This window comes from Antrostomus carolinensis, unplaced genomic scaffold (assembly GCF_000700745.2).
Source record: "Antrostomus carolinensis isolate BGI_N321 unplaced genomic scaffold, ASM70074v2 scaffold6754, whole genome shotgun sequence".
NCBI classification, from domain to species: domain Eukaryota; kingdom Metazoa; phylum Chordata; class Aves; order Caprimulgiformes; family Caprimulgidae; genus Antrostomus; species Antrostomus carolinensis.
In genome coordinates this window covers 4,488-21,805 of record NW_010310009.1, presented here as the reverse complement: position 1 = coordinate 21,805, position 17,318 = coordinate 4,488, and the positions used below count along the sequence as shown (strand labels likewise).

General features: G+C 35.7%; 1 protein-coding gene across 1 annotated transcript in view; it reads right to left on the bottom strand.

Annotated features, from left to right (window-relative positions):
• The window catches only part of ULK4 (unc-51 like kinase 4), a gene marked incomplete at both ends in the record, with an annotated part of 49,810 nt that overhangs the window by 29,191 nt on the left and 3,301 nt on the right, over positions 1–17,318 (bottom strand). The window contains 2 exons of the mRNA XM_010166256.1: positions 3,048–3,230; positions 10,693–10,854. Of these exons, the coding sequence (XP_010164558.1) occupies positions 3,048–3,230; positions 10,693–10,854 (345 nt within the window). The remainder of the gene's footprint in view (positions 1–3,047; positions 3,231–10,692; positions 10,855–17,318) is intronic.

The following is a 17,318-nucleotide window of genomic DNA, read 5'->3' as shown; positions in this document are numbered from 1 at the left end:
CACTGTTGACTGCAACAAGATCATGATTTTATAACGCAAATTAAATTTAAAAAACCAGAAAATTCACAAAAAGCAACAATGTTTTCGAATTGGCTACACAAGGGGGAAACGGCGCACTATTTCACTATACAATAAGTGAGGCTGCGATAGCAATCATTTGTTGTATTGTTGTGTATTTTCAAATTCCCTTTCTATGCTTGCAAATGCCTCCATAATATTATAAGTTGAATTACAAAGATTTTGTTAAAAACATTTATATCTTTTTACTAATTCATACTGATATTGACAAAACCATGAGAGGTAGCTACCTGTCCACATTCAGGTAAAAGACAAAGAATTGAAAAAAGTAACTGCAATATGAGGGCAATGTTTATGGCATATTTATAATGCTTTTACTCAACGCCACAATTGGATACAACTGAGATAAAGAGAGAACGGTGCAGGGAAGAGAAGAAACAATGCAGTTTTGACAACATAATTCTGTAACTATCTGAATAATTTTACTTATTAGTACTTGAGAAAAAAAATAAACAAATAAAAAAAATCCCCAGCCCACTATCCAACCTCTGGAAGAACCTAACTGCATTCAACAAGTTCTATGACTGGTTCTCACTCATTCAAAGTTGAATTTTGACAGCCAGATTAAAGTAATTAGCAATGAGGTATTTTTAATCTATTGCTATAGCGTATCAAAGATTTTTGATTTTGAGGTACTGCCACATTTTATTTTAAAAACATCATTTCACCTTTTTTTGTTTCCAAGGCAAGAAACTAAAATAAAAAGGCTCTGTATTAAAGAGGGACAAAAAATAGTCCCTTTTAGCTACTGTAGTTCTCTTCCTGGCATAGCTGACCACAGAACTGCGTTTCTCCTTTGTCTTCTGGCTTTTATTCTGTAACTGGTTTTATTGCTGTTCTTGAAGGGAGTAGAAAACAAGGGCAACCTTAAGTCTTTTAAGCTAAGGGAGTTTCCAGATAACACATGCAAAGCTAAATGATCTCCATATTGAATTTTTATCTCTAAGCATCTTTTAATATGTTGGATTACAGCTGTATTAGATAGTTACAACCCTGTCACTACTTTCTGTATAACACTGAGGTCCTCCTGCCTCTTAAGCTATAGTATAGAAGAATTCTACAGAATGCAAAATACTTTGTAGGCCAACACTACCCACTTGTTTTTTCTTTTCCCTTCACTCATTAAGGTGGACTTGTGTGTCATGCTTATGGAATATTAAGAAGTGCACGGATTATTAAATTCAGTTTTCAGCAACAAAATATTATTATTCCATGTAATGTGATAGTACCTGGCAGTTCAATCCAGGAGCAGGATTATATGTTTAGATCCTATTCAAAAAAAACAGAAATCCAGTTTCTGCTTCCAAAATCCTACATCTGATTTGAGAAAAATAGCCATTCTATGAGATACAGATTTAGCTGAGCTGTGACAGATAGTTACATGCTCAAATATGAGCACGTGCAGTAGAACTAGACCCTCTTTACCAGTTTTAAAGCATAATCTTTTTTCATTACAGTTTTGGGTTCTATTACCACTTCTACCATTAGTTTAACATATGCTGTTAAAATAATGTCTATATTTGTCTGTATTTCAATTTTTTAATCTGCAAAATTGCAACACTTGCTCACAAAACACCTATGACAATTCATTAATGATTAAGCAGCAATTTTAAACCCACAAAGTTTCAGCCATTACTGTATTGCATGCCAACAAAATACTTCCTATTTTCCTATAACTAATTGGAGAATTTCAGAGTTGATTATTTTTATAACGTCAAAAATGTGATTAAAATATCTCATAAGAACTGTAGTATTGGAAAGAGAGTCCTTTGAACAGTGTAAGTCCTACAAGAAATTCTTCACAGAATACATCATGCTATAGCTACATGCTTATTACACATTCTTTTGCTGAACATTCAAGTGAATATTGTTTGAACATAGTTCTCTGACTATACCACCACCTCACAGTAATGTGCACTATTAGAAACTGTGACATTACAGGACAATTTTCCACCTGTTAGTGCTGTTGTAGTGGAGTCTGTGGAAAGCTTAAGGCCAGGAGACACATGTTTACAAAAACACATTGGCAATTCTGACAAGGCACAGAAATTACCTTTAGGAAGAGAATGAGTGATTTCAGGCTGCAAGAAGAGATGGGTGGAGAACAGTAGATTATTTTTTAATTTAAACATTGTTTAAAGAATGTGTATAGAAACCAAATTAACATCTCTCAACTAAAGCCTAATAGATTGTTATAGTCAAGATGACTGTCAGGTCACAACCGACATTATAACAGAGCATCTGATGAAAACATGAGCCAGAGTTCCTATTTTCTTTGTGATTTTTATCCTTTCCAAGCAGAGCAGGATTACTTTTGTTCATGAATTGTGCAGATTTACTGCCAAAAAAACCCCCCACTATTTCTCTCTAAACACAGAATAATTTGGTGATCAAAATAGAAAGCTTTTAATCATCTTTTCCAAAAAATTATATTAGACCTAAATCAGAACCAGTAGTTTTATTGAGTGATACCAAAAAGAAAACCCTAAGACATTAAAATGCTAATTTCTGCAAGACATTTCACTCACAAATTGGCCTAAGGTCCTTTAAGGAGAGCATAAAGTACAGCTTTAGATTCAATCAGGACACTCATTATTTTCTCTTTTAAATGTCTAAGAGAGCTATGTCAAATAGCTGTCCTCATGCACTGACTTATGTTTTTCCTTAGGGCCATTATCAGTTACGGTCAGGCCAGAGTTTTCTGAATTGATTGAATTCTATCTGTGGTAGCAATTTATATACCCATCAGTACCAGCTCTTGAAGACTGTGAGAAAGAAAAACTATATACCTCATTATTTAGATTTTAAGCAAATAAAAATATAAAATAAACACATTCCTCATTACCTGCTATTCAGATATGTGTCACTGAGTTAAGAATTTTGAAAACACAAAAACACTACCAGAGCCAACTTTAACTTCCCATTAGTGAAATTCCATGCCAGTGAATAATACTAATCTGAAATCAAACCTTTTCTTGAATCAGCCTCTGTAGATGAATCCCACATGACAACATTGCCGAAAACATGGTGAGCATGTACTGCTGAATTTTGCATATTCCATTTGCCAAGGAATTTAGTACAGCTGTTAATCCCACTTTTTCAATGACACTCTGGAAAGCATTGGCTGAGTAACGAGTAATTCTGCATAAAGCCTACAAAAGTGAAAAAACAAAAGTCATTGTTATTTAATGGGATTATTATATCAAGAAAAATAATGGAAAATAAAAACAAGTGGTGACTGTTCCAATAATTTAGGAACACAGAGAATTAATACGGTTTCATTCATAAGACTAAAATTAGGGAGAAAAGCTTCTTATTTTTAGAGACCTGGAATTCTTCAAAATGTATTGCTACACACTCCATGCAGCTGAAACTCAAATATTTGGTACACTAACATCAACATTAGAGTCACATTACTCTTTCTTTTCCCTCTAGAGAATAACAGTGATGGAATGGCATAATCCATGCTTGAGTCTTTTAACAGCACCAAATATAGGTAGCATCAGATAACCCTGTACTAGGAAGGAGCACAGGCAGCAGAAAATACAGAGATGTTACACATCACAGAAATTCTGGTCACCCAACTGGTGGGCATCTTTCCTCTCTCTCTCTCTGCTATGAAATATGTAGTAGCTCACTTTCTAAAGTCTATCTTTAGATCTAGATACTTGTTAAGGAAGAGTGTTTAGTGCTGTAAACATGCAAACTATTCTCCAAATGTCTGATTTAGAAATATCAGTGACTAAGTCAATTCTAACTGAAAATGCAGATAGTGACTGTACTCTAGAGAAATGAGCACAAACCTGTTCAGTGTATACTAACTTAGTTATTTCATAACAAACATTACCAAATTACTGTCATGGTGGATTAATCTCCAAGCCACCACAGCTTTTCCTTTTGATACCTCTGAAAACCTTCAAGATACTGTAACTGCTTTTGTTCTCTCCAGATAAAGAAAATAAGACTCTTTAGACATTTGAAATTTCTTTTTCTTTGGCTTGAATGTAGTGTTGGGATAGGAAAACAGATTATGTCAATTATTTAATTCACATGAAAATCTGAATTGGTTTCGGGGAAAACTTTAAAGGCCACTTTCTTCTGTGAAAAGTAAGCAATATTACCACTTCTTTATTTTCTTTGGACCAGCTATATTTAGAAATTGATGCTTAGTTGGTGTGCATTCAATAGCGAGGTCTCATTTAATATAAACTATAGTCAATTACACCCAGAGAGTACTATAATCAGAGAAAAGCTTTCCATGTAGGAACCTCAGAAACTGCCCAGTTCACTAATGCCCTTAGAAACTTTACTCAAAACACACACACACACACACACACACACACACACACACACACACACACAAAAAGAAGGCATAAAAGACAATAAATCAAGAACTTACGCTTTTTAAACAAAAAATTTACTGACACCGTTTATCTGCTCTGCTCCTGTTCTGCATTGTCCTTTCTGGTCCAGGAACCATATTGATTACAGCCTTCCCCGCCCCCCCTTTTCCAGCACAGCCTCTGTTTCTTAGTACAGTGTGTTCTGTTTCCCAAAGAACACAATCCAGCCCTTCACCCCTAGTCCAAGTTCTCAGAATGAGTGGGCAGGGGGTACACACATTCTCTAAACATATCCTCAAGGGTCACATCACTAGCGCACTGCTGGGACCTAGGGACAGACTGGGACCAAGCAACACAGAGCTAACTTGGTGTGCTAACGTGGCGATGCAGACTTGCCAACGCCTTAGCTCTCTGCTACAGATCTCATCAAACAAGGATGACGTAGTCACAGGCCATCAGATGAGCTCCAGGCAAATCTGGCAGGAAAGGCATGGTTGTCTTCAAGGATCATACTGCAGCTTTTGAGACAGCAGGAAAGCTCCAGACAACCAACAGCCAAGAAGAGAAACTTTAAACTTCCATTAGCCTGTACGTCAGAGCACTCTGCTGTATGAGCGAAACAAACACTTCATCAGAAAAGCAGAAGACAGAGTTTAATGGTGGATAGAAGACAAAGTATCCTAAGTCACTTTCAGTATCTGGAAAGAACAGATGGAGATAGGTCAAAAGGTGGTCAAGCAGGAACTGGGAACCAATGATGAGAAGAGATAAGAGTAGAGCTCACACCATCACCTCTCAGCAGTGGTCCTGGAACACAAAATGATCACAGTGAGTAAGGCACTGGCAGAACCTCTCCTGGAACTGGCTTCTCTGTCCTTGTTTTCTGTACAGCCTTACCCAGCATCTTTTCCCCCAGCAGCTCCAACCCAGCATCATGATCCTTATTGGTCCTTTCCAACTTGAGATATTCTGTGGTTCTCTGACATCTATGCCCTATGCATTGCCTCCTGTCTTACATGCCATACAGTGGTGGGATAGCATTCACCCTTTCAGGATGTACTCTATGACTCTCTCAAGTTTGAGAATGAATGCATTAATGTATCTGCAATACCCAAGTCTGAAACAAGCTATTCGGCACTAATTATTTAAGAAAAAAAAACCCCAAAACCCAAAACAAAACACAACCACCCCTTCCCCCGAAAAAACCCCAAGCATCCAAAAATAAACCCCCAAAAGATTGTGTTGAGCTTTCCCAAATTAGTTTCCACTCAAATGGCTTATGTTTTATTATTCTTCCTCCAGCAGAAAAAGCCATCTCTTAGAAATTAAATCCAAAATTATTTTTTAAAAAATAAATTAAACTTTCAGTATACTGGAACGGAAATAATCTTCCTGCTGCTGAGCTTGTCAGAATGTCACTTTGACATCTTACAGAATTATTTCTTCTCTTAGTCTAGAAAAATGATAAAAAGATATAGCTTTCCTACAGGCAAAATCTGTGATATTTACCTGAGGCGTGTTGGACTCCAAAGTGAGCAAAAATACTGAGACACAGTCCCCATTTGCCACCTCTGACAGGCAAGACAAGGTAAAGTGTCATTTCTTGACTCCAGAGACTGAAGACAGAGAATCTTCTTGATGTATTTTTATTATTGATTGAAATAACCATAAGTAAAATTCCATAGGGCTTTACTGCTGATATACTTCGCAGACAGCCTGCTACCTCTGGGTAAAGATATGACACATGTATTTCTTAACAGAAATATATTTTTACATGTGAATACAGATGTCAGTCAAGAATAAATTCTTCAGGATACATTTAAACAAGGCAGGAATGACTGCATAATAAAATACAATAGGACACTGATGATCTCAGTTTATGTGGTCATGCAGAATAAAGATACCTACATATCTACTGCAACAATTTAATGAATGTAGAAATTGTACGGTAGAATACAGGTGGAGAATATATTAGTATTTTACTTTAAAAATTAGTATGTTACTGAAATCTCTATCAACTTATGTTGGTAAAAAGATCTACCTGTGCTAGATTTAAATATAGAGTCATTGTATTTTTCTGAAGTTAAGATTATATACCCAAATACCCCAGCAGTATTAACACGTAACCATGATTTATATCAGGCATTGAGTAAGAAATGCAACAAGTTCACCCTCTTGTTACTTTAGTGTTACACTACAAAGCAGCAAATAGAGTGTCACCTTAGTGTATCCCACTTCAGAAGCTTCCTTATCCAATTCACTTTGGATGTGGTATAAAATAATTAAACCTCAGACTTCTGATAAAGGACACAATCCCCAAACAGTGGAGGGGGAAAGTCCAGGAACACACGGACACCCAAGCATGTCTGTGCAAAATGATCTCTCTGGAAGAAGGAGATGGAATGGGCTACACGGACAGTAATAATTTCCATGAAGACCAGAAAAACAAGAAACAAAGCAGTTGGACCAAGGATATAGAAGAGCGAATGTCTCTTACTGTTGCAGTCCCCTGCACTGCTGCTTTCACTCAAAGCTCTCCAATATGTTAGTCTGCAGCAAGCCCTACCTCCAGCATGACTAAAACCTCAGTTACTACCCAAGGGAAAGGTATGATCTCCAACAAGCCTACTGCCTTCACAGGAAAAAAATGTTAGTTGAGAACCATTATTTTTTTGCTTTATAGTGTCCACATGTACATTTATACCACAGATCTGAACATGATGTTAGAGAAATTTTTGCCTCAGCAGAACTCAGTGTGCACGTACAACTTGGTCACGTTTTTAAAATGCTGGCCTTCACACTAAAGCATGCACTGCTAAGGAACTTCGACAGAGAAGAGTTAATAGAATGATAAAAAGGCATCTTTCTTACTTAGATTGACACCTGCCATTGAAAGGATGTCCCACAAATCAGCAGAGTTTCTCTAGGGAATCTAGGTAATTATAGCTATCATCATCTTCTAAAACACATTGCTTTGCCCCAGCATATGTCATCCATAAGAGTAGTTCCTGAGGACTGCTAAGTTTTGACAATTAAGTCTCTGGATTTGCATTATAAAGGGAAGAAAAAAAAATCTGGAGGTAAAAGCCTGGCAAAAACAGTACCATTGCAAGTCTTATGACTGCCAACCCAGGAGTGAGAGATGATTCAGTTTTGAACTACAGTATAAATATGGTAACTTATTACACATGTCACTGCATTCAACATTCCTGGTTGAGCAAGAAGCCCATAGAGATCAGGTTGCTCTATCAGAGCTGCAGTGACAAGAGGTCATCCTGGTTTTCAGCTGGGACAGAGCCAGGTTTCTTTTTAGTAGCTAGAATAGTGCTGGGTTTTGGTTTCAGTATGGGATTTGTTATGAGAACAATGACAACATACCAATGTTTTCAATTCTTGCTAGAAGTCAAAGGACTTTGTGTTTTGCTACTCTACAGGTGCAAGGTCGGGGGGGGGGGGGGAGGAATAGTAAAATTAGTAAACTAGATTGGCATTTGGATATGTCAATGGGACATTCCATATAACATCATACTCTGTACATTAATGAGGATCTCTCTCTCTTGTGGGAGCTTTCTCTCTCGCTCTCACACAGGCTCTTGCTCTTCCAGGATAGCAGTTTAAGTTTTGGGATTGTCACTCCTCTGGGATCATTATCCAAGAATGGGCTAGGCTTGCTCAGCGAGTGGTGAGCAACTGTACTGTGAATCACTCATTTGCATATTTTATTTTATCATTATTATTTTAATATTATTATTTTAAGTTTTAATTTATTTCCATTATTATATTGTTCTTATCTCAAACTATGAGTCTCCTTAGCCCTCCAATTCTCTCTCCTGTTTTCTGGGGGGGAGGGAGGCAGGGAGAGTAAGTGGCTGTGTTTGGCTGCTAGCGAAGTGAAACCACCACAGAGGTGAAGGAACTAAGGAACTATGATACTTTCAATCTCCTCACTTGGAAGAGACCACGCAAATGTCAGCACTGTTTGACTGAACTGAGGAATTTTAAAAAGTCTCATTGATTACCAGCAGTGGCAGCTGTGAATGGACACAAAAAGAAAATAAGGGGGAAAAGAAAAAAGAAAAAAAAAAGAGGAGTAAACAGTGCTAAAATAAGCTCTTCAGCTTTAGCTTCCTCTTAAGCATTTTTTCTTACCTTCCAGATAGGATGCATGAAGATTTCCTTCTCATCAGATGCTATGGAATAAAAGGCAACTCCCATAGTGCTAAAGAGAGGCTAGCTACCCATAGTATGAATACTATGGCAAAGAAAAGATTTCTCAGTGGTTCACCTCAACCTTACAGCCTTAGGATGATCAAACAATCTGAGATCTCAAAAGAGGCTGAGGATAGAGAAGGACAAACAATCCTGTCTTTTCATAGTCACTAGAAACCTCATCTAAGGGCAAAGTGTACAAACCATATGGCACTCATGATACTGGACTCTGAGCACATTGCTACAAAAAGCTGTAGTGAGTCTGCACTGATGACAAGTATATTCTTGAGAATCAGAAGTATAACTTCTGCAGCTCACTGAGCAGGAAAAAAGCTCTTGCCTACCACCACTATACTATATTGTCCAAGAAGAGACTGACTTTTCACCAGGGTTAAAAATAAATAAATAAATAAATAAACTAAAAAAGCCCACTGACATGTCCTCTGGTGATCTTTCTTTGCTCAGTGTCTGAATGTAGTTCAGACAGACTTTTTCTCTGGGATATGCTGCTTCCAGGGGCACAAAAAATAGGTGTCACTCTCCAACCAGCCCTTACAAGAGGAGCAGCTCTACAAGCCTGGTGTTGGAGTAAAGGGAATGCTGGGTAATCACCGAAGCAAAGTTCTCCAGATGGATAGCAGAGAAACAGGATGAAAACTTCAGGGCAAGTTGAAAGAGATAAAAAGAGCTATGATCTAGTAGTAGACAAATAACAACTGTCCAGTCCAATGATTGACAATAACTGAAGGCACAAGATACAAAACATCCTTATGGCAAAAGTACTGGTAGGAGAGAGGATTGAGCAGACTTGTTTAAATATTCAATAAGTAAAGGAAATCATAACTCCACTCTCCAGCCTTTTGCTGTATATACAGACATGATACAAGCAGAAAATTCACAGATCGAATGGTTAAAGTCTCAAATAGAGCCTTTCTGAAAAAGCAGCCTGCCAGCCAGACACACAAGCAGGCTTAAACTGTAAATGCTCTGTGTAAAGGCTACACATATATCTTCCATTTTTAGAGACTGATAATCATCTACTCATAAAAGTTCTAAGACAAAGTTTTTACAAAGAATTTCAGGTGCCACAGAACAAAGGCTTCCATAACATGTATTTTGCTAAATAAGTTTACTGTTCTAAAAGGTCAACACATTTTCCCAGTATTTGAGCAGTTTATTTCCCAGCTGAGATTCTGCCACAAATAGACAACGAGGTAAATGTTTAATAAATACATGTATTTTTTAAATTATAAATTTATTTTACCATTCATCTCTTCAGCCACACTTCATATATATTTAATTTTCTCTATTTTATGACTTCAATGCTAGATGTGTCTAAGTGCATACTACTGCATCAGCAACAGTACCTGTGCGATTTGGGAAGTCTGAACTCACTAGTGAGCCTGAGTTCTACTCAGGAAATGAGCATCCAGTTATCACACTTCATTTAATATAAATCAACTTATTGTTCAGTTCTAAAATATTACCTGTATTGGCGGGTAAGGCTTTTATTTTGTCAAAAAGACATACGGTTAAACTCACAGCCCTGCTAACTATTTTCTGTCTCACAAATCTTTTTGTTCCAAATCTTTAGCTTGCATGTCATAGCTCTGTTTGTCTTATTATCATCCCATATTAACTTACCAGTTGACTTACAACTGACAATTTTATAGAAAGTGACATTATGATTTCAAATATGTCTTCTAAGTAAGTCTATGATAAAAAGAATAAACGCTTTTCATGTAAAACATCATACAAAAAAGAGATTTCGATTTTGAAATAATTTAATTGATAGTCTGAAAGATTAAGCTTTTCAAACATAACTCATGACCACTAGCATAAGAAAATATGTTCTAGAAAAGGCTGAATCTCAAGGACTTTTCATAAGCACTGGACTGTAATACACACACTTTTCAATTTCAGAAAATTTGTAAATATATTTTAACATAATCTGAAATATAAACATACAGAAAACATGCTCAAAAACATCTCCATTTCAATTTAGGCTGCTTTTCAAAATAAACCCCAAGACATTTCAACATTTCAAAAGGAATTTCCTTACCGAAACAGCAGTTATCTTCAGAGAATCTACTGTAGAATGTGTGAAAAGGTACCACAAGACAGGTCCAATTTCTCCTGTAATAAATCCTCGTGCATGGCATGAGAGAGTAGTGCAAACATTTTCAATGATCTTTGCTGCCAAGTGGTTCACTACCCGGTCTTCCTATAGAAAGGGGAGGAAAGGAAAACTCATCTGCAAATGTTTCTAATGTTTCTGATTTTATTTTAAACTACTACCTATGCCCATGTTTTATTCCATGTATATTGTCCTAGTGTGGTTTCTTAATTTTATTTGATATTTGCCAAAGTGATTTCATAAGAAACCTGAACTTGTGACAAAGTTATGTTCATAGATCCTTCTTCACCTCACTTCTACTGCAAAGAGAATTTAATACAAGTATAATCTAATACAAAATCTTTCAGTTCAAAATGACCACGCCAAATTAAATGTAGTCACTAAAAAATGACAAGGTTCTGTTATGTTAGAGGTGTTTCATGATCAGTGCTTTATGAATTAATATCTGTGTATCAAAACTCATCACTACAAGAGGCTCTGAATAGCAAGATTATGAGATATACAGTTACATTAGGAAAAATAAAATTAATTACATTAAACCCTCTTTATTCAGAAAAACGAACAGCCTTCTGGGATTAAAAAAAAAAAAGTAATTTAAAAAAAAAAGCTTTCTTGAAAGTCAAGTTATACCAGAACTCCCTTCTCCTCTTCTTCTAAAACAGACAATCCTGACAAATGTTTGAGATAAACATTGGGTCCCATTTACTACATCAATTCGTAAGTTTCTGTAAGGGATTCCAAGTCCTTCATATTTTTAGTACTAATCAAATACATTTATCTGCAAAATCATTTGTGGAAAGCTACTGTACATGTAGCTTTAATATCTACATAATCATATTCATACTACAATGTCTCCATGGAATAAAAAATATCATGTCAGAATAATCATGAGTCATGAGCACATCATGAACATCAAGTGGCAGCAGTTCTTTCTGAAGAAAACTGTTTTAGTCCAATGGAAGCTTAACTTAATACAGATCACTTAAACGCAGAGTACCTACTTCCCCCCTCTCTCTCTCCCCTCGCCCTCATCTCCTTTCTTTACTTCTTTCTTTCTTTCTTTTTTTTAACTCTGCTTTCACTTAAAAGCACAAGTCTTTACCTTAGCAGAACTGGAAGACTCATTGCTGGTGGTTTTTTGTCTGTGTGTTGCCTCACCTTATCTCAGTCTTTAACTGATTAAGTGAAATCTTTCAACAATGTCTCAAATGGCATTCTTGAGTTGAGCAAAAGTGAGTTTTAGTATAAGGAGGACAACCAATTTAATTCGTCAAGTCTACCTCAATAGCCTGGCTTCACAAATAATTCATCACAATATCTAATTGATTTCTTTATTAAACTAATCTCCACATTATCACACTAACCTCTGGATTTCTGACATTTAACTTCACAATTGGAACCGCCAACAGCTGTGAGCAATGATAATGAAACCTTTCAGAAAGCTGTGCAAAAGCCTTCCAGAAGGGGAGAACTTACACTTCATTAAAAATATATTCAATATCCACTCTTCCTTCTGCTGACTTAGGTATTCTAAAATACAGACATTGATGTAGAAATACTTGGAAACTCTAGTATAATGCTGTTTTTTAAAAAAGCTGCATTCATCATTTTCATGCTAATCCTTCCTGTTCTCCCAAAGAACTGCAGCTCTACTCAAAATATTTAAAAGAAATACCAAAGCCGATTCCCATCTAAACCAGTCACACTCTTTTATAAAACTCTACTGAGTTCTGTGGTCTTCCTTCAGATTTACAGCCCTGAAACCAAAGAGGATTTAGGTTTCTCTGTTTTTGCAGTTTTTATTACTGCAATATAATGTATCATTTCAATCTATTGAACACCTAAATAAACAAACATGTTTACCAAAACTAAGTTTCTAAAAACTTTTTATAAATAATGTTAATTTATAATCTTTTTCTGTGAATTATACTTCTGAGTTGCAGTTGGTTGTTTCAGTTGGCTTGGGGGTTTTTTTTGTACAGTTAAGGTAAAAGTGCATGGATTTATCAAACTGACTAGAAGCATTTAAAATCAAATCCATAATTGAAACATTAATAGTCAAGTTAAATCTCTCTCATATATGAAGTGATTACTAGGAATACCAATTGGGACTCCACTGATACTTTAAGCAGGCAGAAACACTTAACAAATGTACTATAATCTCATTCATAAATCATAATCAAAGCATTATCCAGTGGATAATAATTACGAATGCTAACAAATTTCCAGATGCAATCACAGTTCTTCTTCACAAAATTTGGTCCTGAGGATGTGCTTTATTTCCCTTCAGCCACTGCTGAGATGAGTTATGCCCTATGCCAGACAGACCCGCTACTTTGGCTAGAAAAAGGTCATGTGTCTTCACAGTGCTCTACACTCTCAGTGAGGCTGTCAGAGTAATTCCATTTGCTGCCACCTGAGATTGTTCATCTCAGCTCCTCTGGGATCTATTCCTGAGCACTGTCTAAGCAACAAGACTTGTACCATTTTCTGCTTAATTAGCTCTCTGGAAGGGAAGCCTGATCTAAACTAATATTTGGCCTCTTAACTAACGTCACCCTGTCGTTTTACCAGGACATCAGCTACACTAGCAAACAGAAATGGATCTTCAAGATATGAGTAAAGCAGTTCCATGTAACAGTTAACCTCTGGCCATATCATGAACTGCATCAAATCTAAATCTATGGATAGAACTGCATCAAAAAGAAGCACATAGTCTACTTTCACTGGATTTACATATCAACTTTATAGTTTTATACAATGCACTTAAAGATAAAGCTCCAAGTTTTCAATCATGTGGAATGCTTGCAGATGTATCTGTTTCCAGTTAAAGTCATGGATGTTTAGTGAAAATGAGCCCTGAGCGAGAAAGCATATATCAAAAGGATAAATAGATGTAAACGGCTAGAAGATAACTTCTTTTAATCAAGTCTTTCTATTCCAGTTGTGCAGGGAGGAAAAAATGCAAAACAAAGTCATCAAACAAACTACCTTCATTTCTGGAAATAACTCAATCTATTGGATATTTTTATTGACTGTTAAAAACTTAACATTGCACTAGAAGTTTTGGGGACACTTAAGACACATTCACTAATGTGTTGGGTTTGTGTGTGTAGGGGTGTGGTTTTTGGAAGGAAGGGGCTACAGATCCCGTGAGAAGCTTCGAGGTGTGGTTATTAAGATGTGGTTATTATATCTCATTAACCTACTCTGATTAATTGGAAATAAATTAATTTTTTTTCCCCAAGTTGAGTCTGTTTTGCCCATGACTGTAATTGGTGAGTGAATCCTCCCTGTCCTCATTTCAACCCACAAGCCCTTTTGTTGTGTTTTCTCTTCCCCATCCCACTGGAGGCAGGGGAGTGGGTGAACGACCATGTAGTCTTAGCTGCCAGCTGCAGTTAAACCATGTCAACTAACCAACAAACTACCTAAAAATAGCATAATTTCATTTAAAGGTTAAGATAAAATATTTTAGTATTTTAGTATTTTTTTATATTATACTGCATATCTTCAGTAAAACCATAATACTGAAACATTGGAAAAGCTGAAAGGTTCAGAAAGTAACACTGTATTCCATCATTATTCTAAATCAACTTCCATACACTTCTTCCTTTAATCTAAAAAGACAGAATAAAAAGAAACTGCAAACATAATGCAGTAAAGCTGTATCATTGCAAGCATTCATGATTATAAGAATTAAATCTTAATTTGGCAACAGTTTGCAATATAAAGCCTTCACAGAGAAGAAAGAACATGTAGAAATAAAAATTTTAAACACTTCTTGTGGGGGAAAAAAAAATAAAATTCTGTCAGTAAACTAGAGAACTGAGATCTAAAAAATAAATTGAATTGATAATGTATATGACTGAGATCATTAGTTGTATACTACAGGCAATTCTGTCAGTAAACTAAAAAACTGATGTCTAAAGAAGAAATTGCAGTGGTAATGTGTATGATTCAGACTATTTTATACTATACACAATTCTGTCAGTAAACTAGAAAACTGACACCTAAAGAAGAAATAAAAGTGAGAATATATATGATCCAGACTATAACTTGTATAGTATAGGCTGTTTTTATGAGAAAATATTTAAGATTTTATTCTCCTCCAAATTCTCCTTTCTCCTTCAAATTCACTGTAAAGTAACTACTCAAAGAATATATGTTATAAAGCATATTGCCTTATATATCGGCAATTATTTTAAAAGTTATCTTTTATTATTAAAATTCCTCATCAGTTCAGAACAAAAACCCCTCAGATTTACATCTTGCTCCCTCATAACGAATTCCATATGAAAGAGGGAAATGTGTACTATATAGTTTACCAGCAAGCTCTAATTTATTAGAAATCTTGTTTTACCTTGAAAAATGCACATCCAAGAGACAGAAAAATATCCTTTGTAACCTCATTCACTATTTCTGATTCAAACACATTCTTCAGGTGCCATGCTTTAAAATGAGAGGATAGTGTACATTCTAAAAGACAGATACAGCTAATTAGCTATAGCTGTATATATTAATTTGTCCATGCAACTGTATTGCCAATATATAATTTTTCCAGGCTCTATGAAATTATTACTGAAATTGTATAGAATTGTGTACCTTATATTTACATGCCATTTGTAAGCAGAAATGGACAGATACCAAGCTCCCAAAAACTTTTTCAATGGTTCCTCTATCACACAGGAAGACTTAAAAGAAGGTTTGCACACAGTTTCTGACTCCACTGCCTAGTTTCAGTGGAGGACCTCCATCAAAGGAACATAATCCAGACCAAGTCAGATTAGGAAACTATAAGAGACATCAAAAGTAGTTTGGATATGGATATCTAAGAAGACTATCTGGAAAAAAAAAAAGTTTTAAAAAGAGGATCTGAAGGAAGGGAGGGGCAAAAGTAAGGAAGAAAACAGTGGAAGCAGAAAAGTGAAAGGATTGACTGGAATATAAGTGCGAAGAGGGGCAAATGTAAAGCAGAAACTAAAGGCGAGATTTCACTTAGTTAAGACTAGGTCAAACCTTAAATTTGATAACAAAAACCAAAAAAAATATGCAGAATCAATGAGGAGATTCAAATAAGAAACAGGATGATAAATCTAGGGTGAAGGAGACAAGAGGAAGTTTAGCAATGGAGTTCTGAATAAACTAAGTAAAAAGGTTGAAAGGAAAAGGGTAGCCACATTAGCATGAGGTACTTTATATTAAATAAGAATAGCCTTTCTGAAACAGAAATATCTTTCATTACTGCATAAGAGGAACTGTAAGGACTAAGCACTTCAGCTGTAGAAATTAGAACCCTGTTATCTTAAGAGACTGCAAGCAAATATGTAAAAGTTGAACTTAGACAACCAATAAAGATGCCTGGAACAGGAACTGTGTGTCACTGTTGGAAACAGTTGTTGGAAAAGATTAGTAAATAAATCTTGGAGTATTTACTACACAGGTTCTCACAGATGGCAACATTATACCGAGACCAAACACTTCAAAATTGGGCTTATCATTTATTTATTTATTTAGGAGTGTATCAATTTCCTTATTTTGACACAGCACAGAACACACCAGTTCCTTTCATGAATTGAAAATCAACTTCCCTCTCAAGTTAACAGCACTGAAGTGCAAGAAATATGAACTTGTGATCCCCTACAGATAAAAGAATTTCCCAATCTTCTACTCCCTCATTCTAAAACTCCTTTCACCTTTACATACACTCTTTGCTGCTGTTAGAGTTTCAGGCACATAAGGTATATGAAAACAACACTACCTGCATTTTCTGAACATCTTGTTCCTTTACAGGCAAATAAAAGGGACACATGCTCATTTCAAACTCCTTCCTGCTCTACTGTTCTGTTTCAGGGGGCAGTTCTGCTCTGATTATGACAAATCTTAAAAAACTCCAGAGATCCAAGTACACTTCAGAGCAGTTCATAATGAAACTGAAGGACAATCAATACAAAACTCAAAGTTATATAAACTATAGTACCTAACTACATAAATTGTTCTTATTTTCTTGAGTTCATATTAAATGCATCAAATAAAGCTTCTTAACTGTCAGTAAAGACTGCAAGTAAGTATTTATAATGTGTACACGTAACACTGTGGTAATTCAGAATTTATTACAAAAAGTTAGTTTGCCATTTCCATAAGCACTGAGACCATATACAAATACTAACTCCAGAAAACATACTGTGCTACAATTAAATAAGCTACATTAAGAAATCATAATTACATTTAATTAATTACTAATGTAAGGTTACAAAGCTTACTTACATGTAATAAATTGTGAGATCAGGGAAATTTATTGAAGAAATAGCAGATTACAGGCTACAATGTAAAATAAAGAAAGATAACAGCTAAGATCTTAAGCTGCAGTCAAAGAACATTAAGCACAGTGAAGGCAAATTTAGATGAGATTTTCAGGATTTTCACATCCCGTTCTTTACTACTCCACGCAATAAAATTGACACAGAACCTCATTTTAGTTTTAAGTCAGACTAGATTGTTCATTTATTTTAACTATTTCTATTATCTCCTATTTCACAGCAGGATGGGGG